At 50.3% G+C, this 24,624-nt stretch overlaps 1 protein-coding gene across 1 annotated transcript in view; it reads right to left on the bottom strand.

Annotated features, from left to right (window-relative positions):
• The window catches only part of GALNT14 (polypeptide N-acetylgalactosaminyltransferase 14), a gene marked incomplete at its 3' end in the record, with an annotated part of 200,068 nt that overhangs the window by 23,680 nt on the left and 151,764 nt on the right, over positions 1–24,624 (bottom strand). The window contains exons 4-9 of the mRNA XM_081265376.1: positions 17,987–18,054; positions 15,716–15,781; positions 15,490–15,611; positions 7,234–7,321; positions 6,452–6,536; positions 3,696–3,799 (exon numbers count right to left, since the gene is read on the bottom strand). Coding sequence (XP_081121502.1) covers positions 3,696–3,799; positions 6,452–6,536; positions 7,234–7,321; positions 15,490–15,611; positions 15,716–15,781; positions 17,987–18,054 — 533 coding nt within the window. The remainder of the gene's footprint in view (positions 1–3,695; positions 3,800–6,451; positions 6,537–7,233; positions 7,322–15,489; positions 15,612–15,715; positions 15,782–17,986; positions 18,055–24,624) is intronic.

Genomic DNA, 24,624 nt, shown 5'->3' with positions numbered 1-24,624 from the left:
GAACCTAAGAAAAGTGAAATGGGAGGGGCAAGGGTGGCTTGTGATTGAGCAAGGTCAAGGTTGCCTGGGCCAATAACCTCGTTTCTGGGCTGTGAAATAATGTGAACCCAGCACATACAAACATATCTAGAAGACACAGAAATTCTGTTTCCTGTTAAGGAAAACTGCTCCTGCCTGCTCTTATTATTTTCATGTTTTAAGGGAACCCTTAAGCATGGCTCCATTTATGCAGTGAGACCCATTTTAAATGGCACCTCATATATTCCAGTCAGCCCTCCGTATCGGTGGGGTTCCTCATCCATGAATTCAACCAACTGTGGTTTATTATTTTTACTGAAATGTTCGAAAAGGAATTGCAATCTGTACTGAACACGTCTGAACTCCTTTTCCTTGTCATTATTCCCTAAACCATAAAGAGCAATTTTTTACATAGCACTTACATCATATGAATTATAAGTAATTAAGAGGTGATTTAAAGCACACAGGGTGCTGTGTGTAGGTTATATGAAAATACCATACCATTTTATACGAGGGACTTGATATCTGCAGATTTCGTTGAGTAGTCCTGGAAGGAGTCCCCTGCAGTCACCAAGGGGCGACTGTGTCTACACTGCCCTTCCCTCCTTGAATTCCCTTATTCGGTCTGTTGCTTCTTGCACAGACATTGGTCAGTTCCTACTGTTCTGGGTCTCAAGAAAGGGGAGTTGGATACATGCTCTTGCCTTTAAGGAGCTCCTGGCTTGGCAGGACATAGGACAGGGTGGCAGGCTCAGATTACAGAACAAACACCTAAGAGGCATCAGTGCAATGACCCTGAAGGGGCGCTGAGGGATACAGAGTGAGGGAGGGGATGAGCAAGAGAGAGGGTGAGGAAGGTACCCTGGTCACCCACAGAGGAGGCTGCTCCAGAGCTGCCTTCTGCAGGGTACCAGCATTTGGTGAAGAAGGGAGGTGCAGTCATGTAGAAGTCTGGGGAATATGCTGAGATGGCAGGAGGCTCTGTCAGTACCTCTGGACCCAAGGCTGGAGGGAGGAGAGGCTGGAGAGGCAGGCAAGGCCCCAGGGGAGGAGTGAGTGTGTGGGCTTCCTCTTTAGGACCTGAGGGAGTCACTGTGGCCCCAGGACTAGGAAGTTGGCATCTCAGAGAGAGCATTTTTGCAGTAACAAGGGAGGACACATTTGACAGGCATGAGACAGAGGTGGAGCATCATCGGGAGAGGATGGGTGGGGACAGAAAAAAGAGAATAAGTTGTGAGGGGCTGCAAAGGAAATATATCTTGAGGACTTGGGAACTTTTGGGGTGAGGCGGCCCCTTCTGCCTCATTCAGGGATCCAGGGTCCCATTACTCTGACAGGCAAGCTCCTTTGCCTCTGCACAGCATCTCTTTTTTGTCACTGAAGCATGGCTCATGTACCCTGTCCCAATCCCTGATCATCACATGGACCCACTTTCAAATTCCCACCTTTGCATACTCGGGTGCCTTGTTATCCCCACCTGCAGGTGCTATGCTGTCCCTTGAAAAAGCACTGCATTTTCTGGCACATGAAATGCTTTTTTAAAAAAAAAAAAATCCAGAAATGGCTTTCAAAGTGCTATAAGCTGGCTATAGCATAATGGAATGTTCAGGTGCGAGAAAACAGAGAGTCTCCTGCTATGGCTGTCTGCAGAGCTTTTTCTGTGCTTTTAAAATTTTTGTGATGGATGATAAACTGTCTCTCCCACACCTCCCCGGGACCCCTTCCCAACTTCTTTATTCAAATCAGTCCTTGTTAATGCCAAACAATGCGGAAGTCGGCTAGATGAGATTGCTTCTTGATTTGAGCAGATGTGTGTTAACGCTGCTATAAAGGAAAGGTACTAGTAAGCTGGACCAGAATGTGCCATCGTCGAAAATAACATGCTGTCTACATCCAAATGCGACTGCTCACCTAGTGTGGTTCAAGAGGGCAGAACAAACCCCAACAGACAAGCTGGGAGGGGGCCAGGCTTCAACGAATTTTCTAACAATTCTACACACACACACACACACACACACAAATCTCAACACAGAATGTGCTGAACTGTGAAACAGTGAATGCCACATTACAAGCAGCACAGGAGCAGACAGTAGAGGATGACTGTCCATCAAAAGTATTCCAGGGAGGATGCTTTTGCCTATGGGGAGAAAGGCTGGAACTCTTTACTAAATAAGGGATAGGTCGAGCATCAGGACATACCATCAGCTCTGCCCAGTAAGACAGAAAGCCCTGCCCCATTGAGAACACCAAGGGATCTACCTGGCTCCAAGTTCCCAGCGGGGGGGTGGGGGTGGGGGTGGGGGGGAGGGTTGGTGCAGGTTGACCCAGCCCTGATCCCCACATCAATACAGCCATGATCCTATTGCACTATCTGAGGCCTTCAAGGACAGGTCCCACAGGGGAATTCTGTATGGCTGGCCAGTGTTGGGGTTTTCTGTTTTGTTTGTTGTGCTTCCAGCCTGGCCCTTGTCTGGCAGGAGACCAACTTTTCTGATAGATTTTTTTTCTCCGCTGCCCAGTTTGGGAGAACAGATGCTGTGGGTCAGGCCAGGAGCCATAAATTTCCAGGAAATAACTCTTAGTGACTGAGGAAGAAGGCTGTAAAACACTCCAGGGGCAGGAACAGTGGACAATGCCCGGATTACTTCGGAGAGCCAAGATGGGCCCCGAGGATCCCTCTCGGCCTGCACACTGCTCCAAGGGCCCGTGCCGAACTCGCTCCCCTCTACTGAGGTTGGTTTGTTCAGTAGTTGCTAAGGGCCTCCTGAGTGGCAAGTGCCACATTTACTAAGTGCTGGAGATGGCCAAGAACAAAACAGAGCAGGTCCCTGCCCTCGAGAAGCTTACATTCCGGGGATCCCCTAAAGTGTCACTGCTGGAAGGAAACACACTCGTTACGCCCACTAGGTGCCATGATTGTCATACACTCACCTCACTGGGTTTTCACAACTCCAAGAAATAGGATCCTTATCCCAAAGTCATACTTTAAATACAGGAGGGAAATGAGGGTCACTTGGGGTCATCAGCTAGATGGCATGGGGCTTTCTGACCATGCTACTTCTCCTGTAGCTGCCAACCTCAGCCCTACACCACTGTGACCAGATCTGGGCCATCTGTGTGCAGGGTTTGGGGCTCTGTAATGAGCCCCTCTCCTCACCCTTTCCTCTCCCACTAAAAGATAAGGGCAAGATGCCCCCAGGATTTCCATATCAATTATGATAGACCCTCCTCATTAACACAACGCTGAGTGTTATACTCAAGGGTGCCAAGGAGGTTAATGGAGGTGAAGGTATGTTACTTGCATTCCTATTCCTCATTCTCTTTCTCTTCAATCTTCTTCTAACACCAAATTCCCAAGTTCAGTGCTCCTAGTTTGAGCCTGGGTCTGGCCCCTGGGACCTGGTGTTCGCCCACTGCCTTCCTGGCCTTTGCCCTTCACCATCCCCCCAAGAGTCTCCCTGGCATGTTTCCCCTGCCCTCCAACAACCACTGCTCTGGTGCGCCATTCAGCCTTCCCCCAAGGAGTGACTTGCTTACCCTCTCCCAGGCTCTGATCCCAGCATGTGTGACAGTTCAGCTCCACGCTAGGCCCAAGAACCCAGAGCTCCCCTCCCCAGCTCTCAGGATGGATGCAATGGAGAACGGTATAGGTAAGGATGCACAGGGTGGGAACTCACCAAAGTTCTCCCCACCCCAGATGTCCATCTCCATGTCGTATTTCCCCAGGTAATTGAACCAGCTTTTGTCAATCACGAAGAGCCCTCCAGCTATGATGGGAGTCCTGTGCATTTGGAAGGAAAGAGGGGGGATCAGGAAAGCAGGAGACACTCTGTGCCCCGGGTACCCAAAACTCAAGGCCATTTTCTTCCCATTTCTGTTCCTCTTCAGAATGGTCAAAACCTTGTCCATTTTTTCCAAAACAAAAACCTGCTCTAGAGTTTTGCACTCTGATTGTAAATCTCTCCTTGAATACAAGTAACTTTGTTTACCAGCACCCTTCCCATGGGACAGGATTGCTCAGAACCTCAGCTGCTTGTGGGACTAGAGAGCTCCCACCAACCTCTTCCTCAGATGCAGCCCTGTGGGGCTCTTTGCGGGGGCTCCATTGTTGGGAGCAGGGGCAGGGGCCACTGACCAGGCAGAGAAGGGTTAGGGCAGCACCTGTTAGCAGCACATCCATTTCCTGAAACCCAGCTCACTCCCTTATTTTCCATCCTTACATTTATTTATTTATTTATTTGGTACCGGGATTGAACTCAGGAGCACTTGACCACTGAGCCACATCCCCAGCCCTGTTTTGAATTTTATTTAGAGATGGGGGTCTCACTGAGTTATTTAGTGCCTCACCGATGCTGAGGCTGGCTTTGAACTTGCAATCCTTCTTGCCTCCGCCTCCCAAGCTGCTAGGATTACAGGCCTGTGCCACCATACCTGGCCCATCCTTACTCCTTTATTAAATTAATTTGGTCTCCCTCTTTCCAGAAACATATGTTGGGGTCCTAACTCCCAGTACCTGAGATATGCTTTGTTTTCAGAGGGAGGTCCTTACAGGTAATTAAATTAAAATAGGATCAGTAGAGTGGGCCCTAATCCAATGTCACTAGGGTCCTTATAAAATGCACAAAAACAAGACATGGTGGAGACAGAGAGACATAGCCCTCAAAAGGCACAAACCCTGCTCCCACTTCAATCTTAGACTTCTGGTCTCCAGAACCAGAGACAAATTTCTGCACCCAATCTGTGGGACTTGCTACTACAGCCATAGCAAACTCATATACCCGCATTTTTCTTTTTTTTAGGGAGTCCCACCCCAAATCTCCTGGCTCTTGATTGCTGAGGCAGATGTCACAGCAGGTCCTTGGAAAGGAAAGGGATTGAAGAAGAAAGCAGGCAAGAGTAGCAGAATCCAAGCAAGTAACCCCAATAGTATTCGGATATGTTTGTTAGATCAAACGGCCGGGGTAGGTTGCAAGCCTTCATGGTCCTGTCCCCTATTCAGGGAGTCCCAAGGGTAAAGGGAAAGTCCAATATCAAACAAGTAATTGATAGGGAACAGGTCAGAAGCCCAGGTATACCTTAGCTATGGCACAGGCTGCTGCTCCCTGAGAACTGACCTACTCCCGGGAGACGCTCCCTGTCTGATGAGCAGAGGCATCCCACAAGAGGAGAACCACCCTGAGAACCCCTCTGCTGGGCTGCTTCCTCCTGGACTTGGTCCACTGCTCTGGGGTGTCTAGACAGCCACTTCCCATGACCACTCCCACTTCACACAGGTCGGATGAGGAGCCGAGGGGCTGATGCGCCTGCTCAGTGCTCAGCCTGGTGAGAAGCATCTCCCACGGTCCAGAGTGCCACCTGGCTCTCATTTCTCTCTTGGCATCACTCCAGATATTGAAAGTGCAGGAAGAAGAGAGACCCCACCTCACGGTAGAGCTCGGAGTCGCTACCCATCTGCCTGGAGCACACTCTTCAGCTTTCTGCAGCCCTTTCAGTCCTCGGTTTGACTTATGTCAATCCAATTATGATGTTCAAACAGTTACTGTGACAGGCATCAGAGACACAGATACCCTTGGATAATGCCAGGCGTCCCTAAGTCCCTGGGCAGAGAAATCCCTACCCCATGGCCTTCTCTAGGGTTCTCTAAGCAGTTATCTTCCTGCTGCCTGACCCAAGGCAGACTTATTTTAGCTTGGAGGGTCCCAAGAGGCCTGAGGTGCATTTGCCACCCAGTCTCAGGCAGGCCCTCAAGGCCGTACACGCTTGACTCAGAGACCACAGGCCTCTGAGGAGTGGACCATGGGGATGGATCACGATGCTCTGTTCTGGGCCACACCCTCGGGGTGTGAGCACAGAGCACCAGGGAGAAAGTTTTCCAGGGTGCATTGTGGGTCACAGTGGGACCCTGAGGAGAAAGTGGAGCAGGACAGAGCCCTCCACAGCATGGCATAAGTGGCCTAGAGTTCACACCACCATATCCGTGTTCTCACCCAGAATAGGACAGATGTGCTCATTAACACGTGGCAGGAGCCACGTCTTGATGTCAGTCTGCACTTCTAGTGCCTGCAGCCACTCAGCCTTCCTGCGATAAGTGTGGACAGCCCAGACATGGGGGCCCTTGGCCCTAAGGGAGCATCCTGGATCCTCGAGTTAAGCAGGAAGCAGGAGGCCATCATGGCCTGTGTGAGGGTGAACGATGCTCAGCACCCACTCCTCAGCACAGGTCACCAGAGCCCATTCCCTTAAATGGAAGTTTCCTAGAGACAAAAGTCTCACAAAATAAGGGCAGAAGTATAGATGGCCTAGCAGAGGGTTCTCTTCATTCCTGCCCTTTGGGCATCGAATATGGACCGCCTCTGCATACAGTGGGATATCAGGAAACACCAAGTGGTGCTAAACCTGCCCACCCCACCCTGCGCTGCCCCTTCCTACTCACCTGATGGGCTCAGTGGGGTCCAGGCGTTGAGCCTTCTGCTTTGCGGGGAGCTGCTCCCATCGGAAGTGCAGGCTCCAGTCAAACCCTAAAACACAGCACCAACCCTGTTGACTTGGTCTCTCGAGGCACCTACAGAGTTTAGTTTCCAAAGTTCAGGGAGACACTCAGGTTCTGGGGGAAGCAGGTCCCCAGGACAACAGGACCCCCCTGTGCTGACCCACAGCAGGGCTGCCAGAGCTCTCTCTCCCAGCTTCCTTCTCTTGCCATACCTCCTACTGCTTCTGTGAAGCTTCTCCGCTAGATAGGGTTAGGAGAAAAAGAGAAAAGGATAAAACCCCAGGGTAGGGCACAAGGGTGACAAAATGGATAGCTACAGAGTGTGGCCCTCAGCCCTGAGTGCCAGGAAGGTGTAAGCAGGTTTAAGAGGCCTATAGACCACCTGAATTATCTAGAAGTTGGTCTTGGGGTGGGGGGAGTCAGTGCTGAACCCTGGGCAGAGAGCAGTGGAAGGTCCCTAGGAGAGAGTAGTGCCAACATGGAGATCCCATGTAGCTGGGGGAGGCCGCAGGAGGACCCCTGGCTTGCAGCTAGAGCTGTGGGGGCTGGGGTGTCCTGCCCGTGCCCTGGCCCATCCCTTCACAGTTCCAGGAGTAAGAGCCAAACTGGAGTGAATTCTCTTATAGGGTGCAGGCCGAGGTGCTCCAGAGACACTAAAAGGTTTCCCCTCACTTCCCTCCCACTTAAATCAACGACAAGGAGGAGAAGGTGTCTGCCCCACTCACCCCCTCTCAACTCTGAGGCAGACTCGATGTAGCTGAAGGTGTCCAGGTTAATGATATCAATCACAGGGCACACCACACGTGTGTAGTCCTGTAAAACAAAAGACCCCCCACACCCAGCTTGTGGGGAGGAGCCGGGCCAGGAGTCAGGCAGCCTAACAGGGCCTCCCAAGATGACCTTGGGCAATCACTTGCATCTCTGCATCTCAATTTCACCATCTACAGAAGTGGGTGCTGGACACTGTGACCTCTCTGGTTCTGGATGCATAAGAAGGCAAGAATCCAGCCTTCACTGTTGGGGACCTCGTCAGTCACAGTGGCCTTCTGAGAATAGTGGAGGAACATGGTGGGGCTTGGCTGAGGAGTGTTGCACACAGAGAAGGGGAACACCGGGAGGAAGGGGTTCCAGAAGTCCTCTCCCCTCAGTGGGGCTCAAGGAGGCAGAGGATTCAGTTAGCTGGCCAGGTGACCCCAGCTGCCAGCTTCAGAAAGCAAAGCCACGCACCCACAGGGGACGCTCTCAGAGCTTCTAGATATTTTCACCCTAGGCCTTTGGTTCCCAGACCAGCTTATGAAAAGCTGTCCCCTGTAGCTAGATACTCACAAATCTGTACCTCTAGGCCCAATGTCTCTCCTAGCTCCCAACCCATATGCCACTGACCACCTCCATTTGCCCTTCAACAGGTGGCTTCACCATCTTCTGCCCACACACGCTCCCTTCTCTAAGTTCCCTATTTCTGTTACTGGATCATCATGAATCCCTCTCACCTGGCACTGAATGAGGAAGCTTCACCTTGTCCATCAACTAGATCCAGTTCTGTGGGTTCTTATTCTACAATGGCTCTTTTGATTTCCCCTGCCTGTCTCCATCCCCTCTCAGCAATGGGCCCTAACCCTCACCCCATCCCATTAATCCCTCTCTCCTGTGGTTCCATATATGGCTGCCAAAGCCATCTTTCCACCATCTAAATATGACTGCTAAACTGCTAAAAACTTTAATCGCCTCTAAGGTAAGGTATAAAATCCTTAGCATGGCATCCAAGACCACCCAAACCAGGCCTGTTCCCACAAGAGTGAGGACATGTGATATTTGTCTGAGTAAAAATGAAGACACTAGAGGCTAGGAATAGCAGGGGAGCAGGAGGACAGGAGAGGTGGGACAGCGGGTATCAAAATACAGTTAGAAAGGAGGAATAAACCCTATAGCATAGTAAGGTGAACATAGTGTATAATAATTAATTATATATTTCAAAAAAAAAAACTGAGGGGATTTTGAAAGTTCTCAACACAAAGAAATGATAAATGTTAGAGGTGACAGAAATGATAATTACCCTGGCTTGATCATTACTCACTGTATACATGTATCCAACGATCACACAGTAACCTGTGAATATGTACAATCACTGTGTCAATTAAAAAGAAAAAAGAAGCCTTGTGTTTTGTTTTCTAGCCTCATCACTTGCTGCTTTCTCCAGGCCACACTGTCTATGTGCATCAAAATCATCCAGGGAATATTTTCAAAATATACAAGCCAAAGTCACTAGCTCTTTGGGGTTTCCAAAGCATTGCATGTTTTTCAAGCTTTCCAATCCTAAGTGGATACCACACCAGGTGTGCAGCAGGGTCAAGTCAGGGTTGAGGGCAGCGGGCCAGAGCTGTGACATGGATACTTGGGGATAACTCAGTGACACACTCAGTGGCCTGGGAAAGCCAGCAGGTCTGGGAAGCTGGGCAGGATCGCTTTCCTCTCCTCTGCAATCACCCTTTGGCTGGCACAGGCAGGAACCTCTGTTTCTCCTTGAAGCCATTTAATTTCCTGGTTCAATTTTTCCCCCAGATGAGGTTGTCTTCTTATTTCAAGCTTCAGATTCACTGAGTGCCTGATTCTAAGTTCACAGACTTAATTTGGCCCTGAGCCTCCCACATGCGGCTCCCTCTGACAGTAACAAGGTGCTCTGAAAACCAATGGGCCCCCGTGGAAGGAGATGCTCATTGTCGACGTGCTGCTTCTACCTCTTGGGCACCACAGATGCTTCATTCACCCTCAGCACTGCACTTGCCCACCGCCACAGTCCTCTGGGGCTCTTCTTGGGCTGCTGTCAGCATCTATGTGTAGATACACATGACACATATATACACACACCCACACCCACACCCCCACACACACCCTCAAACATGCCCTTAGGAGTTCAGATGCATCTTCTGTGAGTCCGACCAAGTCTCATTTTACCTTTGCTCTCTGAGGGTTGAGCCCTCTGCAGCTGCACTGAGTCCTGCCAACCTTCTGCACTACAGGAGTAAACTCACCCACAGACACATCCGGTCCTCTAAAGCCTTCGAGTGTCCTGCCTAGAAAGTGTCATTATTTACATGGAAGCCTTGGGACACACCTGTGCTAACACTAGGCTAACAGAGCAATTTAGGGTGAGGGCCTTGGGCAATGCAAGGGCATGGAGACCACAGGGAGGTCAGCCATGTCTGTGTGGCCAACACTCAGTAAAAGCCCTGGACACACTCAGTGTGAGTGAACTCCCCTGAGTGCTGCCACATGTCTTTGCTGGGAGAAGTGATTGTTACCTGCAAAACCTGGGAGAGGACAAATAAAAGCGTGTGTCTGGAACCCTCTTCTGTCCCCGTCTCCTTCCTATTACACTTTAACCTGTATCCTTTCACTGTAATAAACCATAACCACGATTGGGTCCTTCTAGCAAATTACTGAGCCCAGTGGTAGTCTTGGGGACCCCCAAACTATAATCCTGTTTTGATTTAAAAAGCAAACTGTCAATATTTAAAAGCCAAAATGTAAAATAAAGTGCTGGCTGCTGACCTTGGCCACAGACTCCCCCAAATCATCCATAGGCTCTGCCTCCAGCCTTGCAACAGGCTCTGGGGTGCTCCCCTACTGGTTTCAAGGGTTTCTGTCCTGTGATTTCTGTCAACTCAGCTATGGTAACTGCTCCGCTGAGTCATGGAGACCAGACAGGCAGTGATGGCTGTCTGGGACAAAGTTCTATACAGAGCCATGACCTTGAAAAGGGGCTGCAGGAAGCTTAGAATACGAGCCACCAAAGCCAGGACAAACTCTCTGTGTGGCCTGGGGGGTTGGCATCCTCTCTGCTGTTGGATCCCTCAGCACCAGCCCAGAGCCTGGTGGGCAGCAGGTGCTCAATCAGCCTTGGCGACAGGAGGGCAGCTGTTAGCTCCCTTGAGGATACTGTGTTGGTGCCAGCAAATGTGGATAGTGGGTCATTTATAGCAGAACAGGTGACCTTGCTCCTGGATGCCTGGAGAAACAGAGACTCTCAGTACAAACACCCAGACCCACCGGAGGCCTGTGTGCTCTGAAGGCTGTACGTTGACAGCTACGTCCATGCTTAGGCTCAGGTAGGCAGCTGGTAGAATCCCAGGCAGGTCCCTCTTCCCCCCTCCCCCATGCAAACTAAGGCACCCCACCCCCTCCTCTCTGGCCCTTGCCCAGAACAGTGACAGAGGCTGAATGCCTCAGGCAGTAGCCATCAATCATGACTGCTGTCATGTCTCCTGTTTCTCCATTGATTGACATAATTAAAACCATGCTGTGAATGGGCAATCTAAAGCTTCTAGAGGTACCTCCTCCTGTAGTCACCAGCATCCCTACAGGGTGGGAATGGTGGCAGGTACAGGACAAGGGAGAGACTTCATAGTCCAAGGAAGGTGGATGGGTAGTAGATGATTCCAATTCAGGGCATAGACAAAGCCCAGGGGCCTCTAAGTTGGCCTGCAGGGAGGGGCAGTAGGCAGGAGAGGGGTCCCCAAGGACCCCTCTAGGCAGCAGGAACAAACGGATAGGACACCTGGGTTCCCGTTCTGGCCTCGCCATCTAAAATATGTTTGAATTTAGCAAATTGGCACGCTCCATGGGACTCCATTTCTTCATCTAGAAAGCAAAGACAAATTATTATTTCCAAAACAATTCTGCCTTTTAAATAGGGCTCTTGTGAGTAGCAAAGGAGGAGAGTATGTGAGAAGGCGTTGAAGAGCGTGTAAGCTATTATTTATGTAAATTTACTGAATGCTACAGAGATCGAGATTTCTTAAAATATTTTCCTACCAAAGAAGTATGTAGATAAGGAGGGGAAGAAAAGAATCCCCTATTCAAAAACAAAACAACTTGGTGCTCGTTTCACATCATCATGTCATTGAAGTGAAGACAAGGAAAGTCGGGGAGATTTTCAATGTGGGGAACACCAGCTGAGGATGGCGAAGCCCTGCCTCTTTCTTATCTCTATTTTTGAAAATCCCAAACTCCAATTACAGCTAAAAATTTCCACGTCTGCTCATAAGATCACATGACGTTCTAGGCTGAGCCAAGACACGGGGACATGTACAAACACCAGTAGATTCGCATCCACACTCCCCATCCCCAGGGGACTATCCCAGGGGAAGCGTGAGGACATCAGGAGGCAGGGTCTCAGGGAAACCTCTGCAGCCCAATGATGCCACCGCAGCTCTGCAAGGGGCAGAGCTGTATCCAGCTTGGAGTTTGTCTTACTGATCTCTTTGCTATGAAAGCTTTAGCTCAGATAGTGGGGACCAAGGAGCTTAGCTTGGGAGGCTGAACTCAATCTTATAGTCAAATGACTCCCCATGGACAGGCATCTGGGGGCAGGCAGCACTTATATCTCGGAAGAGGAAGGAGGCATGGCCTGACCAGCAGGGAACACTGGCTGCGAATGCAGATATGAAAGCGTTTTTCAAGAAGGGCTTCTGACACGGGCTCAGAGCCATGAGGATGGAGAAGACTCGAAGGCTAGTAAGACTGAACCAGGAAAGCAAAATCCCTTTAACACATCCTACAAGGACAGAGTCCGCCCGGAGGTCCCTATGGATGAAACATCAAAATCCCATGTGATTCAAAAATTCTACATCTCCATATACATACCCCAAGGAATTGAAAAACAAAAACATGTACATGAATGTTTACAGCCTCATTGCACACAAGAGCAAAAACAACCCAAACGTCCATCCATGAATGAATGTATAAACCAAATGTGGTCTATACATGCTACAAAGTATTATCTAGTCATGAAAAGGCATACTGATATATGCTACATGGTAGATGAAGCTTAAATATATGTCAAGTGAAAGAAGCCAGAATTGAAAGGCCACAAATCATTTGATTCCAATTACATGAAATGTACAGGAGAGATAAATCCATAGGGACAGAAAGAAAATTAGTGGTTCCCAGGGGCAGGGACAATAGGGAAATGAGGAGTGACTACTTGCTCATGCGTGTGAGGCTTCCCTTTGAGGTGGTGAACGTGTTTTGCAATTAGGTTGTGGTTCAGTGTGATACAATTCTGTGAACATCATTGAACTGCCCACTCGGAGATGGTTAAAATGGCAAATGTTGTTATATGTATTTTATAACACATACACAGAGGCAGCCCAGGGGCAAAGGTCCTGGGGCTGAATCCATTGCTGTGACGGCAGTCCCTAAGGGGCCTGGGCACAGCTCTGGATAAAGAGCTCCTAGGATCAGGTCTGAGCCCAGACCACGTGCCAGCCCAGCAGCCCCCGGACACGTCATTAGGGCTTGGACCCAGTGATCATGTGCTCTAGGGTGCATGGTCAGCCAGCCGGGATAGGGAGGGGTGCCAGGTAGGGACAGGGAGAGGTGCCAGGTAGGGCCACGAGGTTCCTGAGGGGTGAGGCAGAGCCAGCAGTATGGGCACTCATTTGTGCCCAGTACCCCAGCCCTTCATTTCTTCCTTGGAGATGAATTTCCTGACTCTTCAGGGGACACTACAACACATCTGCCATTCTGGGTAAGGGGCAAATTGCCTGAGAGTCGTTGCTCAGAAAAAGCTTATGTGTAAGGGAAAAAAGCAGGATACAAAATTGTATAAATACAGCATGATTACAACTACATAAAAGACACTTTCTGCAAAGAGAAAATGATCCTAAATGGAAAGAAATTCTAACGTTGGATGTCTTCACATGGTAGAATTGCGGCTGATTAGTTTTGATCCTACTGTTCCGTATTTTCCAATGTTTACAATGGCTGTGGGTCACTTTTGTAATGGCAAATAAGAGGTCTCGGCCTCTTCTCCCCTGTCCTCTGCTCCCTGGCCAAGAGATTTTCCACTATACCACGTTCCTGGGCTTCAAATCTATTCCTTTTTCATATGACCTTAATTTAAGTAGGGAACCTCATCTCTTCTGTATAAAACCTTGTAAACAGAGTCTCAAGGCCTCCCCCCCCCAACCACCCTAGGTTTTCTAGCCTTCCTTCTGATTCTGCAACCTTGACCCTTGGCGGTTGCTATTTATCCACTCCATCTCCTCCTAGCTCCAGGCATGAATGGCAGCAGGACCTCCCTGGATTCATGTCAGCAACTGACAGGCAGAAAGACCTTTTGGGGGAGGTAAAGGTCCCTGGCCAGAAGTGGATTTCCCCACTTCGTTATCCAGGTGCTTAAACATTTCAGAATGTCCTTGTTTCTAGAGTGTTCACATCTCTTTCCCCTGTTTCGTCTCCTTTCTAGGGGTCACTTGCAAAGCAGGGGCTTACAAAGCTGGTGTGGATTTTGTTACAGGATCATTCCAGTCCTTTGGCCTCTGCCCCAAATAGGTGCTCTGTAAGTGTCTGCTAATTTAGGGGCCAGAAGTGAACCTGCTCACCTCCTAATTCCAACCCCAGCACTTCTGCTTTCTTATCACTTCCAAACACCGAGCTCCTATTCTATGTCACACAGGGTGGTCCCAAGGACAGAACTGGTCCCCTGCTTCAGGTTTGTCATTTGTTAGGGTAGATAGAGAAAAGAACCCAGAGAGGAATCGGTGGGCCCAGTAAGTGAGCAATTTTTTGCCCAAAGAGATCCTAGCTGGCCCTGCAGTCAAGATGGGCTTCCCACCTGGAGGAGGAGAGACGGGCATGCAGCAGGAAGGTTTGTGCAGAGGAGACAAAGTGCATCCAAGGATGGAAGGGCTTGCTCAGAGATGCCAGGGGGCAAGTTCAGGGATAAGGAGCAGCCCAGCTGTGTTGAAGGGAATGCCAGGTAGGCTGCTGAGCTGTGGATGAGAGCTAGAGGAGGGGTGCATTTGAATGAGCCTTTGGTGTCAGGAGAAGCCCTACCCCAAAGAATGGTCAGTCTACAACTTTGTGTTGCTCAACTCAGACCTCTTTGTCTGCATGACAGCAGAGGGGATCTGTCTAACAATACTGAGGGGATGGCCCTCCGCATCTCTGGGGAAGCAGTCCTGGCTGGTCTTGTGCATGCAGGCCCCCAAGGCTGGCTCCTTGGGAAGAACAGCATGGGTAAGGACTATGTGGTTCTCTCCTGAGCAGTTTGCATGCTCAGTCCTCTCAGCCCCTTGACATGGCGCAATGCAGGGAGGACTGGAGCAGCTACCATGAAAGGTAAGAAAGAATCCTCGTATAGGGAACATGCTGTTCAAGCAACGTCCAAGGTTCTGGCCCTGGAGGTACCAGCTGAGGACTTTCAGGCGCCACAACTGTTTCTTCATCTGTGAAATGGGTATGTTGACACCCGACTCCTACTGCACAGACCAGCTGTTTGAGTCAGTAGTTGAGAAGGGTGTGGAGCCGTACGAATGCCGGTCACTGGCACCAGTGTCTACAGAACAGTAGACTGTGGATTGGCAGAGCAGTGAGTGGACTTTTTAAAATATAAAATAATTAAGGGAAAAACTGGATCTCTTTTTCACTTTCCAAAGGAGTAACTGACACAGGCAGAAAAGACACATATAGAATTCCAGAGTCAGTTAAGGGTGGGGCAGAGGCAAGGGCTTCAGGTCTCTCTTCCCACCTGCTTGGGCAGGGCCTCGGGGTGACAGTACTGCAGAAGTAGAAGGAGGAGGGAGGCCTCAGAAATTGAGTGATGAAGCTTGGCTCATTCTACTGCTTCTTCCTATAAGAGACTCTTCTGAGGATTCCCTTTCTGGTTTGGTAGAAATAGTTCTGAGTAGTTCTCTCTTGACCAGGAAGTTGAATGTGTCACATAACCCATTGGGAGCTCTCACTGGAAACCTACTATGGGTGACAGTGGGATAAAACAAACATGTCTGGATCCTTGCTCCTCTATTGGCTGAGGTGGGACCCTGGGAAGGCCACACTACCTTAGTTAGTACCTCTGTAAAATAGGGTCAGCAATCTGTCCTGCCCAACTCTCAAAAGTAGAGGCCTATGTGAGGTAATGAGAGACCCCAGCAGAACTGGATGGAAGGAAACCCAGTTCTGTTCCTTGCCCCACTCACCTCTTTGACCCTGTGCAAAAGGGGCTGGAGCCAGTCCCTGTTCACCTCACAGTGGCTGTCCAGGAATGTCAGAGTGGTACCCTGAGCAACATCAGCACCCCGTATCCGGGAGCGGACCAGACCTGCATCAGGGACAAATGATTGGGTGGGTGCCACTGTCCCTTATCACCTGAACACCCAGACACACACCCATGACCCCCAGCCCTGCCCCACAGCACAGACCTACCTTGCCGCTCAGTGTTACGCAAGCACTTGACCTTGGGCAGCCTGATGAGCTGATTGCAGTCATCAGCTGCAAAGACAAAGGTTATGCCAGTGAGCACTCAGGGATGCAACCACCAGTGAGAGTGAACTTGACCGCCTGGGAAGGCAGCCCTGCTCACCATCCCTAACCTGAAATGCTGAGCCTGGTCCTGACACTAGGGTTCTCGTGGATGGGGCTGATGATCACTGCTGTCATTATAAAGGTGGTCAGTCTGGGCAGGTGGCTGCAGCTGGGCCTCTCTGGTGTAGGCCATACATAGGGGCAACTGCATATTTGCTTGAAAACATTCTAGGTGGGAAATCTTGGCATGGTCACCTAAGGACATTTCTTGGCTACAGACCACTGAAGGATAAGGTCAGAGTCCTATACACTTCTCTGGGTCTGTTCAGAACCGTGGGGAGGCCAGGCATAGATGAGGATTTTGGACTTTGCTTTCAGATTATGGAGACCCTCTTGTGAAGGGATTGGCCAGTGTCCCTTCTGTTACAGGGAGCCGATAATGGCTACCGGGACAATGGCTCTTGGAAGGAAGGCCTCCAGCCACAGGACAATGTGCAAGGCTGGGCGAGAGGCCATGTCTTAGCTCCTACTCCCATGCCCTTGAGCTTCCTGCTGCCCCATACTTCCTCAGCTTGCCAATTCCCTGACTGAGCTCCATACCTCAGCCCCACCATTCTGGTTTTGCTTTTGCTCTGTTCATTTACTGGTCTTGGCCTTTCCGCTTGACTCTGGACTCTAATGAGTGACAGAAGACACTTTCCCAGGCTTCTTTTGGGTTAGGTCCTGTTCTAAGCGCTGAGGCTGTGTTAACACACTGAATCCCTATATAAACTCTATACGATTCTAGCCAGCTCCTTCAATAGACAAGAAACTGACACACATGAGGTTAATGATTTGCTGAACTAGTAAGTTCCAGCTCAAGGATTTGAGCCCCGGCAGACTAACTCCTGAGCCCAGCTCTAACCACTCGACTATTCACCCCTAAGTGAATCCTACAGCATGCCTTTCTCCTGCTTCAGGGCTGATGTCTCTCCCACCTCAATCTCTTCTTCACTAGGGAAGGGGAAGATGATCACCACATTCCAGAAGTGGGAGTCCAGAACTTAGTGCCCTGGGTCTGTGTGCAGCCCACTGTGACATGCGTCCCAGAAGTTCTGGGGCTGTTCACAGGTATGGGTTTCCAGTGTGTGCAGCCCTGTGGTGGGAGGGGCTCCCTGTGCCCTGTTTCTAGCAGCTGTGGGGATGGGCTCTACTCTCCTGAGACTCGAAGCTGTCCCCAGTGGTCACCCAACTTCCCCTGCGACCAGGAAGAGGTGGTTCTGCCTAGATGACAGTGACTACAGGGAACTGTACCCAGGCTACTGGGACAATGGCTCTTGGAGAAGGTGTCAGTATTAACAATTCCTGAATTCTAACAGGGCTAGTGCAGTTATTGGGCCTTTCGAACTTAACATGCAGCTGTCTGGAACCCCCCAGCATGTTTTCTTGGGGAAAGTAGATCTAGGGTGTACATCTGAGTGGGACCTAGGTTCTTTGATAGGAGATTAAGGGGACATGAGGTAGGAAATGGTGATGACCAGTGTGTTGGAAGGTTCAAAGGCAGCTGCTTACTGTGCCATGGTCAGATGATGGGATGAACCATGGGGGGTCCCAACCACCCATGGGTAGATCCCCATCAGACCTCTTAGGGAATGAAAAGGAGAAGGCCTGCCAGTCTCAGCTCAGACTGACAGATTAATGCAGCATTAGAATCAGGAACCTCCAATGACAGACATGGTTTCTGGGCTTTCAGTCCTAGCACTGAGCCTTTTAAGTTTTGGTGTCTTTTCCCACATCTAAGAATGTAGGTTAGAGGGCCTGTGCTTGCAGAATATACTTGCTCATGCACATGGTGCATGCACAAACGTGCACACACAAACACATGTGCCTATGTGCACACACTTGCACATATGTGTGCATGCATGCTTACCCATGCACACTCACACACCAACCAAACTACTCAAGTATCTATACGTTTAGCTAGTTGAATCCTCAAAAACTGACATCAGGGAATCCAAGGAATTGTTTCTAAGTGTAAGATTTATCTCCTTTTTGAGCCCAGGAGTCTCCCATGCTTATTATCCACCCAGGCTTTCTTCCATACCCAGAAAATCAGTGAACTCTCTTCTGCCTTTTACATAGGGGCTGGGTCCAGACACTATGCCTACATTGCCAGTGAGCTATATTACTTACGGTCATTGCTGAAGTCATCCACTAATATGATTTCCTGGATCAGATGCATAGGGGTGCGGTTTAATACGCTGTGAGAAGGAAAGAAGAAAAATCATTACGACTTCTAGTGGCAATATGTATACATGAACCGCAGTTTTAAAACAGACATGATTGCACTGGAAGAGTGAAAACTCAAGAGCCACCAAAGGACTTGTCCAGTTACACTGCTCATCTGCGAGCCATCAGGGCTGGAATTCTGCCTTCCCTTTCTTAGTGAATGCTGCTGCTACACACCAAGCCCCCCAGATCAGTATCAAAGAGCCATCCTCAACAGGCAACCGTCTCCCCAAACCCATGTCCAAGGAGTGAGCGAGACTGGTGGTTCTATTTGGAAATGTCACTCAAATCACTTTCACCTCTTCCACCTCTGTCCCTGTTCACCCTTTTCTATCTGGTTTATTGCTGCAGGCTTGACATGGTCCAGCCTCCCCCAGTCCCAGACTGTTTTCCTTGTAGCCACACAGCAAGCTTTCAGTTGCAGATCTAATCTGCATGATTTTAGTGACTTGCCTTACTAATGCAAACAAACAGACAAAAAGCCCATGGTGGCTCCCCGCCATCTGCACCCCAAATTCTCTGCATGCTCCTCGGGGCCTCCCACCAGGTCCCATGCCCATGCTGCTATCTGAACATGTCCTGCTCATTCACAGAGGGACATTTCTCCAACTGCTTGAAATGGCCCAATGCTGCCCACAGGACCAGTTCAAATGTCACTTCCTCTCTAACAGCTTTCCAATCTACTTAGAGCAAATTAATTGCTTCCTCCTCTGGGATCCCTCAGCTGTTTCTATCCAAAGCTTCCTATGGCTTTTATCACTTCCTGACCCTGGTGGTTGGTTTTGTACTTCACCTGCCTACTGTCCCCTCTGGATTGTCATATCCCAGGGCAGGACTCTTGTGGAAGATCCTGTCCTCTCTATTGCCAGAGTGCAGCATAGGTTTTGGCCCAGAGCCATGTGCTTAAGGACCATTCAATGCATACCTTCTATGGTGCTTAGCACTGGGTATGGAAAGATGAGCACAGGAGAAATGAGTTTCACCCTCCAGCTGCTCTCTACAAGCTGTGCAATCTTGGGCAAATTACTTTACTACTCTGTGCAGCAAAATATCCCATCTAGAAAATGAGAATAATAATAATAGTACCTACTTCATAGGATTGTTAAAAGACTTAGAGGAAAAAGAAATGTATATAAGTCATTTAACCTAGCATTCGGCACTAAGCGATGATAAACGATAGCAATTATTACTACTTTGTGCAACATTAATGATTTTTTAATTGAATTGACTTCTGTTACCCATCCCGTGCAGTGGATCTCTATTCAAGGGGCATGAGCTGGGCTTAATATTAACTCTGGATCTCAAGCCTGCCGGGGATGGTTTCTTCCAGCACCTCTCCTGAACACCCCCAAATCTCATGGTTTCTCCAAAGCATTCCTGGGCCACAGAAGCCACTCAGCTCAGATCCCATGTATGTTGGAGAGGGGGTCCAGAATGGGCGCTGGAGGAGGTGTCAAGAGCATTGCTCCTCGCCTGCCTACTCTGAGCCTGTCTCTGGTGCAGCCCCCCTTTCTATGCAGGATGCAGAGGCTCCTGAGAAGGGAAATTTGCCTGGAGCTACCTTTATTTATGAAGCCTTAATTCTCACCATGGCAACTAGTGTAAGGTACAGAGAGGAACCCCAACACAAAGCCGTGAGCCCACTGTCACCGTCTGTGGGAAGGTGGGGGACGAGGAGGGGAAGGAGGCCTCAGCCTCCACCAGAGGTGGTGGGAGGAGATCGCTTCATGATTGTCCCAAAGAAAACAACAAACCCAACCGCCAGCCCCCTAATCAGGGCAAAAGGGAGGGGAAGGGGAGGCAGACAGAAGGAAAAAATCCGCTTGAAGAATAACCTCTAATGAGGTTTGATTACGGCTGTAGCTTCTGCATTCGATTCCCCCAAATCCCTGCCGGCTCTTTGAAATTCAAGAGTTCTCTTCTGTGAACATCAAAAGGTAAATCGCGTGCAGCTCTGCGCTGGTTGAACTGAGAGATGATTAGCGAATAAAAAATGTCCAGGGTTTAAAACAGAAAAGGAAAAAAAAAAAGAATCGTCAGCAGTAAGTGCTAATTAGACCATTTCCTGGTAACACCTGGCTTGTCTTTGCTCCTCTAATCAGAGCAATTGAAGTGATGGTGGGGTCTCCCTAAAAGTGGCTAAAGGCTGAGAGGGCCTTAGATGAGCATGTGCTTTGGGCATCTGGAGTGGATGGAGAAGAAGGTCAAGTCCAGCCCCGGGGATGTGGCCTGGCCCAGGTGGTCCTCAGTGCCCTCTCTTCTGCATACCCACTCTCATCCCCACAGCCCCAGCCCTGGGGGTTGCCAGGTTCTCTCCGGTTCTGCCAGAGTCCCTGGTTCTCCCCAGCTTAGGGTGGCTGCTCCTGGCCTCACCCCTGTTCCTGCCCCATGTCCTTCCTCACATGGCCTCATCACGGCAGTGAATGCTCACCTGCCTGGCACACGCGGGCATATGCACTTTCTCCCTGGGATTATTCTGGAACAGTCTCCTATGTATAGCTCACCTCTCTGCCAAAGGGCAGCATCTATGTCTTCTGCTCCTTTCTTTGCTGCTACCAGCTGTGCCCTCACTGTGAGGCCCACACGGAGCCCCCGAGAGGCAGCAGGGCAGAGTGGGCAGCGTGGGCTGGCAGGCCAGGTGGGCCCCTCCCCCCAGCTGTGCAGTCCTGAGCCAGGCGCCTGTCAGCTCCCAGCCTCCCTTTCTTTCTGTAATTACCTTTTCCTTGTAAAAGCAGGCGATATTAATACTTGACCTACTTCACAGGCTTTTGTGGGTATGAAATGAGGAAATGTATTTGAAATTGCTTCATGAACTCCACGGTGCTATATGCAGGCAGGTTTTATCAAACGCTCCATAAATACCAGTTGAATGAAGACCGGAGGCTGGCTGACAGTTGAGTCTCGTTGTTCTGGAGTGAGACAGATTGGGGTTCAAGTGCTCTGTCTGTGTAGTTCCACTTGCCTGCGGGAGAGCTATAGGCAGGACTGAGCCTTCAGGCCTGCTGCTCCCCAGGCTGCATGACAGGAGCCTAGCACCGAGCCTGGCACACAGCAGCTGCTCTCAGAACGTGGGCGTTGAGAGTAGGAATACTGAAGCCACTGACAGCAATAGGCGTGAGGCACAGCTGTGACCCTCAAAGTCTGATCCCTGAGCCAGCAGCATCACCACCGCCTGGGGATTTGTCAGAAATGCAAATTCTTGGGCCTCACTCCAGACTGAGTCAGAATCTCTGGGGCTACAGCCCAAGAAACCATGTTCTAAGAAGCCCTCCGGGAGCTTCTGACACCTGCTCATGCTGAAAAGCCACTGCATTAGAATCTGCTGTCTATTGGTACTGGAGACCCGTAGTCACACCTGTCACCACCTGTATTGCTCCCAGTCCTTTATCTACCCACACTTAGTCAGTCTCCCCCACCATCATGCCGGGGAGTTCTTAGTAGTAGTACCTGTTTTGCAAAAAAAGGAAACTGAGGCCGAGCCGTTAAGCAGCTTGCCCAGGGTCACGCAGTTGATGTGGCCGAGCTAGGCAAACCTGGCCCTAGAGTCCAAATTCCTCACCACTTCTACCTGAGAACACGCTCCCCGAGGTCCAGGGCATTACAAAAAAGCAAAAGCAACAGCGAGAAGATTTAGGATGTAAAGCGATGGACCACACATGCTCCTGAGCCCCCATGGGAGGTGCAGAGCCGAATGGTCCCTCAAGGAGAAGGGACGAGCCCTGGGTCTCACATAGACATGAGCACTGGCTGGAACACCAGTGTTATGGCTTGGATCTTTAACATCCCCAAAGCCTGGTGTGTGGCATGCTTGGTCCCCAGCTGATGGTGCCATTGGAAACTTGAGGAGGTGGGACCTAACGGAAAGAAGTTAGGGGCCATAGGGGCCATGCCCTTGAAGGGATATTGAGACCCCAGCCCCTTCCTCTGTCTCTTTGTTTCCTGGCAGTCATGGAACAAATAGTCTTCCTCCACCACATGCTGGGGCTGCCCCACTGGGGAACTCAGAAAGCTCAGGGCTGGCTTCTCTGCTCCCCAACTTAGGTCTGTGGGCCTCCTCACCCTGTGCACATTCCCTGCTCAGGCACAGCATGAGCCTTCAAGCCAAGTGGGAGATGAGATGGTTCCTGTAGACCACAAGGCTCAGGAAGCAGTCACCTGTTAAATCATTCAGTGTCACTCTTACTGTTACAAAGAGATGGAGAAGTGCAGGAAGAGGAGAGATGTGTTAGAGCTAAAGAGGAAGGGTCTGAGGGCAGCAGCTAAAATGCCCCTGAGAATATAAACACAGTGTTTGGGGGCTTTGGGAGCCCCTGGTCCTATTATCTTATAATGTCCCCCAAGTATCTGAGATGATCCCAGGAGAAAAATTTACTGTCAGGAATGTTAAAGAACTTGAAACACAAAATATTTTCCTCACTGCCTTTACATATATGGTTCAGAACCTGCCAAAGTCACAGAGCTAGGAGGTGGTAGGGTAGGGACTTGACTCAAGACTTTTGAGTCCAAGTGCCCTTTAAGTACCCCACAGCTTCTTTTGAGAGCTCACTAGCCGAGCAGCTGGAGGGCTGGCTAACAGTGATGGAGCGCTTACTCTGCACCAGGCACAGTTCTCAGTCTCTACCAGAATTAACTCATGCAACCCTGTGCACTAGGCAGCCTGAGTATTCTCATTTCCTTGGCTAGCAACCTGAATCACAGGGAGATTAACTAAGAGATGAATAAGATATAGTCCTTATCCTAACAGAGATCACGAAAATGACAGGAGAGAAAAGTGCAGTAGGTGCTATAATTGTCATGTGCAGAAAGGGGCCCAGAGAAAGCCTCTGCTGGCCATGTATGTGTGAGCACATGCTGTCTCTCTCTCTCTCTCTCTCTCTCATGCACACACACACACAACACACACACACACACACACACACACACACACACACACACACACACCTGAAAAGCAGGAGCCTCTCTGGAAGGCTGTGTCCTCATGGAAACCTCTAGCAGGCATGCCCAGACATGACCAGTGGAGCAGCCACCATGACAGCTGAAGCTGTCATGAATTTGCTCCATAAGTGTGCCCAGGTGCCCAGCAGATGACAATGGTGGTAGGGCTGAAGCCCAGTGCTTCAGAATCAGCCCCCTCTGCTCCGCTGTGTACCTGCTTGGCCTGGAAAGCCTACAGATTCCCTTCTCCCCTCGCCCCTCACCAGAGGAGACCCGCTCATGCCAGGCTGCCCCTCATCCCTGTTTCTCCCACACCTGCAGTATTCAAGTCAGTGAGGCAATTTATTAATCTACATTGAGACTCGTGGTGACATCCAATAGTGACCTCAAACACTTTCTTGCTGGGAAATCAAATTCGACTCAGGTGACCTATGGTGGGAATGTGGAAACCAGGACAGAGCCAGTGGCTGCTGGATGCAGACAGCTATCAAGTGCCAAGGACATGTGGGCAACAGACACAGTGGCCTCTTGCGTGCCTGGGCAGGTCCCTCCCTATTTCCGAGGGATGCACTGATCCGGTACAGTGGACATTCATCACTCAGTGGCCAGCGGAGCTGAAGGCTTGGTGCCTCCCTCCAGGGCGAGTTATGCTGAGCTCCTTTCCCCTCACCTGGGACTTGCCACGGCACAGGGTCCCTCCCGTGTGCAGGGAGAGACGGGGAGCATGGCTGGTTTGAGAGAGGTGACAAGAAACTTTGCTGTGCTTGGAGCTCTCTGCGGCCCACACTTAATCTTATTTCTTCTAACCATCTGATACACTGCCTAGCGGGTGAGGACGGGCTCCACCAGGGCCTGTGTTACAGACCTTGCCTTAGGATATCCAGAGCTCAGCTTCCTCGACTGTGCAGTGCGCTTAGCAATGGCCTCCCCACCTCCCCAGCTGCAGCCATGAGCCCAGGTCTGCCTGAGGGTGAGCAGAACCTCTCTGAGCTCTGGGGCTCAGTTGCCCTCCCTGCCAACTACAGTGCAGACGCTGTTGGGGGCCTGTGTAAGGAAGGGTAGGGCAGCTGCCGTGCAGGGAGGGGTATGGAGTGGTCTGAAATCCCCCGGGTCCTCTGATAACCTGGGGAGGGATCTTAGGCAGGATTTCTGGGTCCTAGCTCTGTTCTGGGAGTTCTGCTAGGGCTATCACCGGGGTTTGACCATATGAAAAACCATACACAGGCCACAGGCCAGCCATAGCAGACGGATCAATTAGAGTCAGAAAGGCCAGAGGGCAACAGAGTTGGAACCAAAGGCAGATGGCCAGGAAGTGATGACCTGTGGCCATTCTGATCCACACCCCCATTGCCCTGCGGGTGGGAGGGAGGCTGTGGAGAGAGGGGTACAGGGAGGGGCAGTCTTTGGCAGACCTGGGTTCTGATCCCAGCTGGATGTTGGGAATGAAATTTGTTCTTAGCGTCTCTGGGTCTCGGTTTCTCCATCAGTTGTGAAAAAAAGAACTCCTTCCTGAGGCAGTTTGGCGCAGGTGAAGGGTAAGGGCTCTGGGACCAGTTCCTCTGCTCACTCTCTATGAGCTTCTTTGACTTACCCAACCTTGGGCGTCT

This window comes from Spermophilus citellus (genome assembly GCF_964194105.1).
Source record: "Spermophilus citellus genome assembly, chromosome: 13".
Classification (NCBI taxonomy): Eukaryota; Metazoa; Chordata; class Mammalia; order Rodentia; family Sciuridae; genus Spermophilus; species Spermophilus citellus.
Note: the sequence above shows the minus strand (reverse complement) of the source record. Positions and strands in the feature narration are given on the sequence as shown.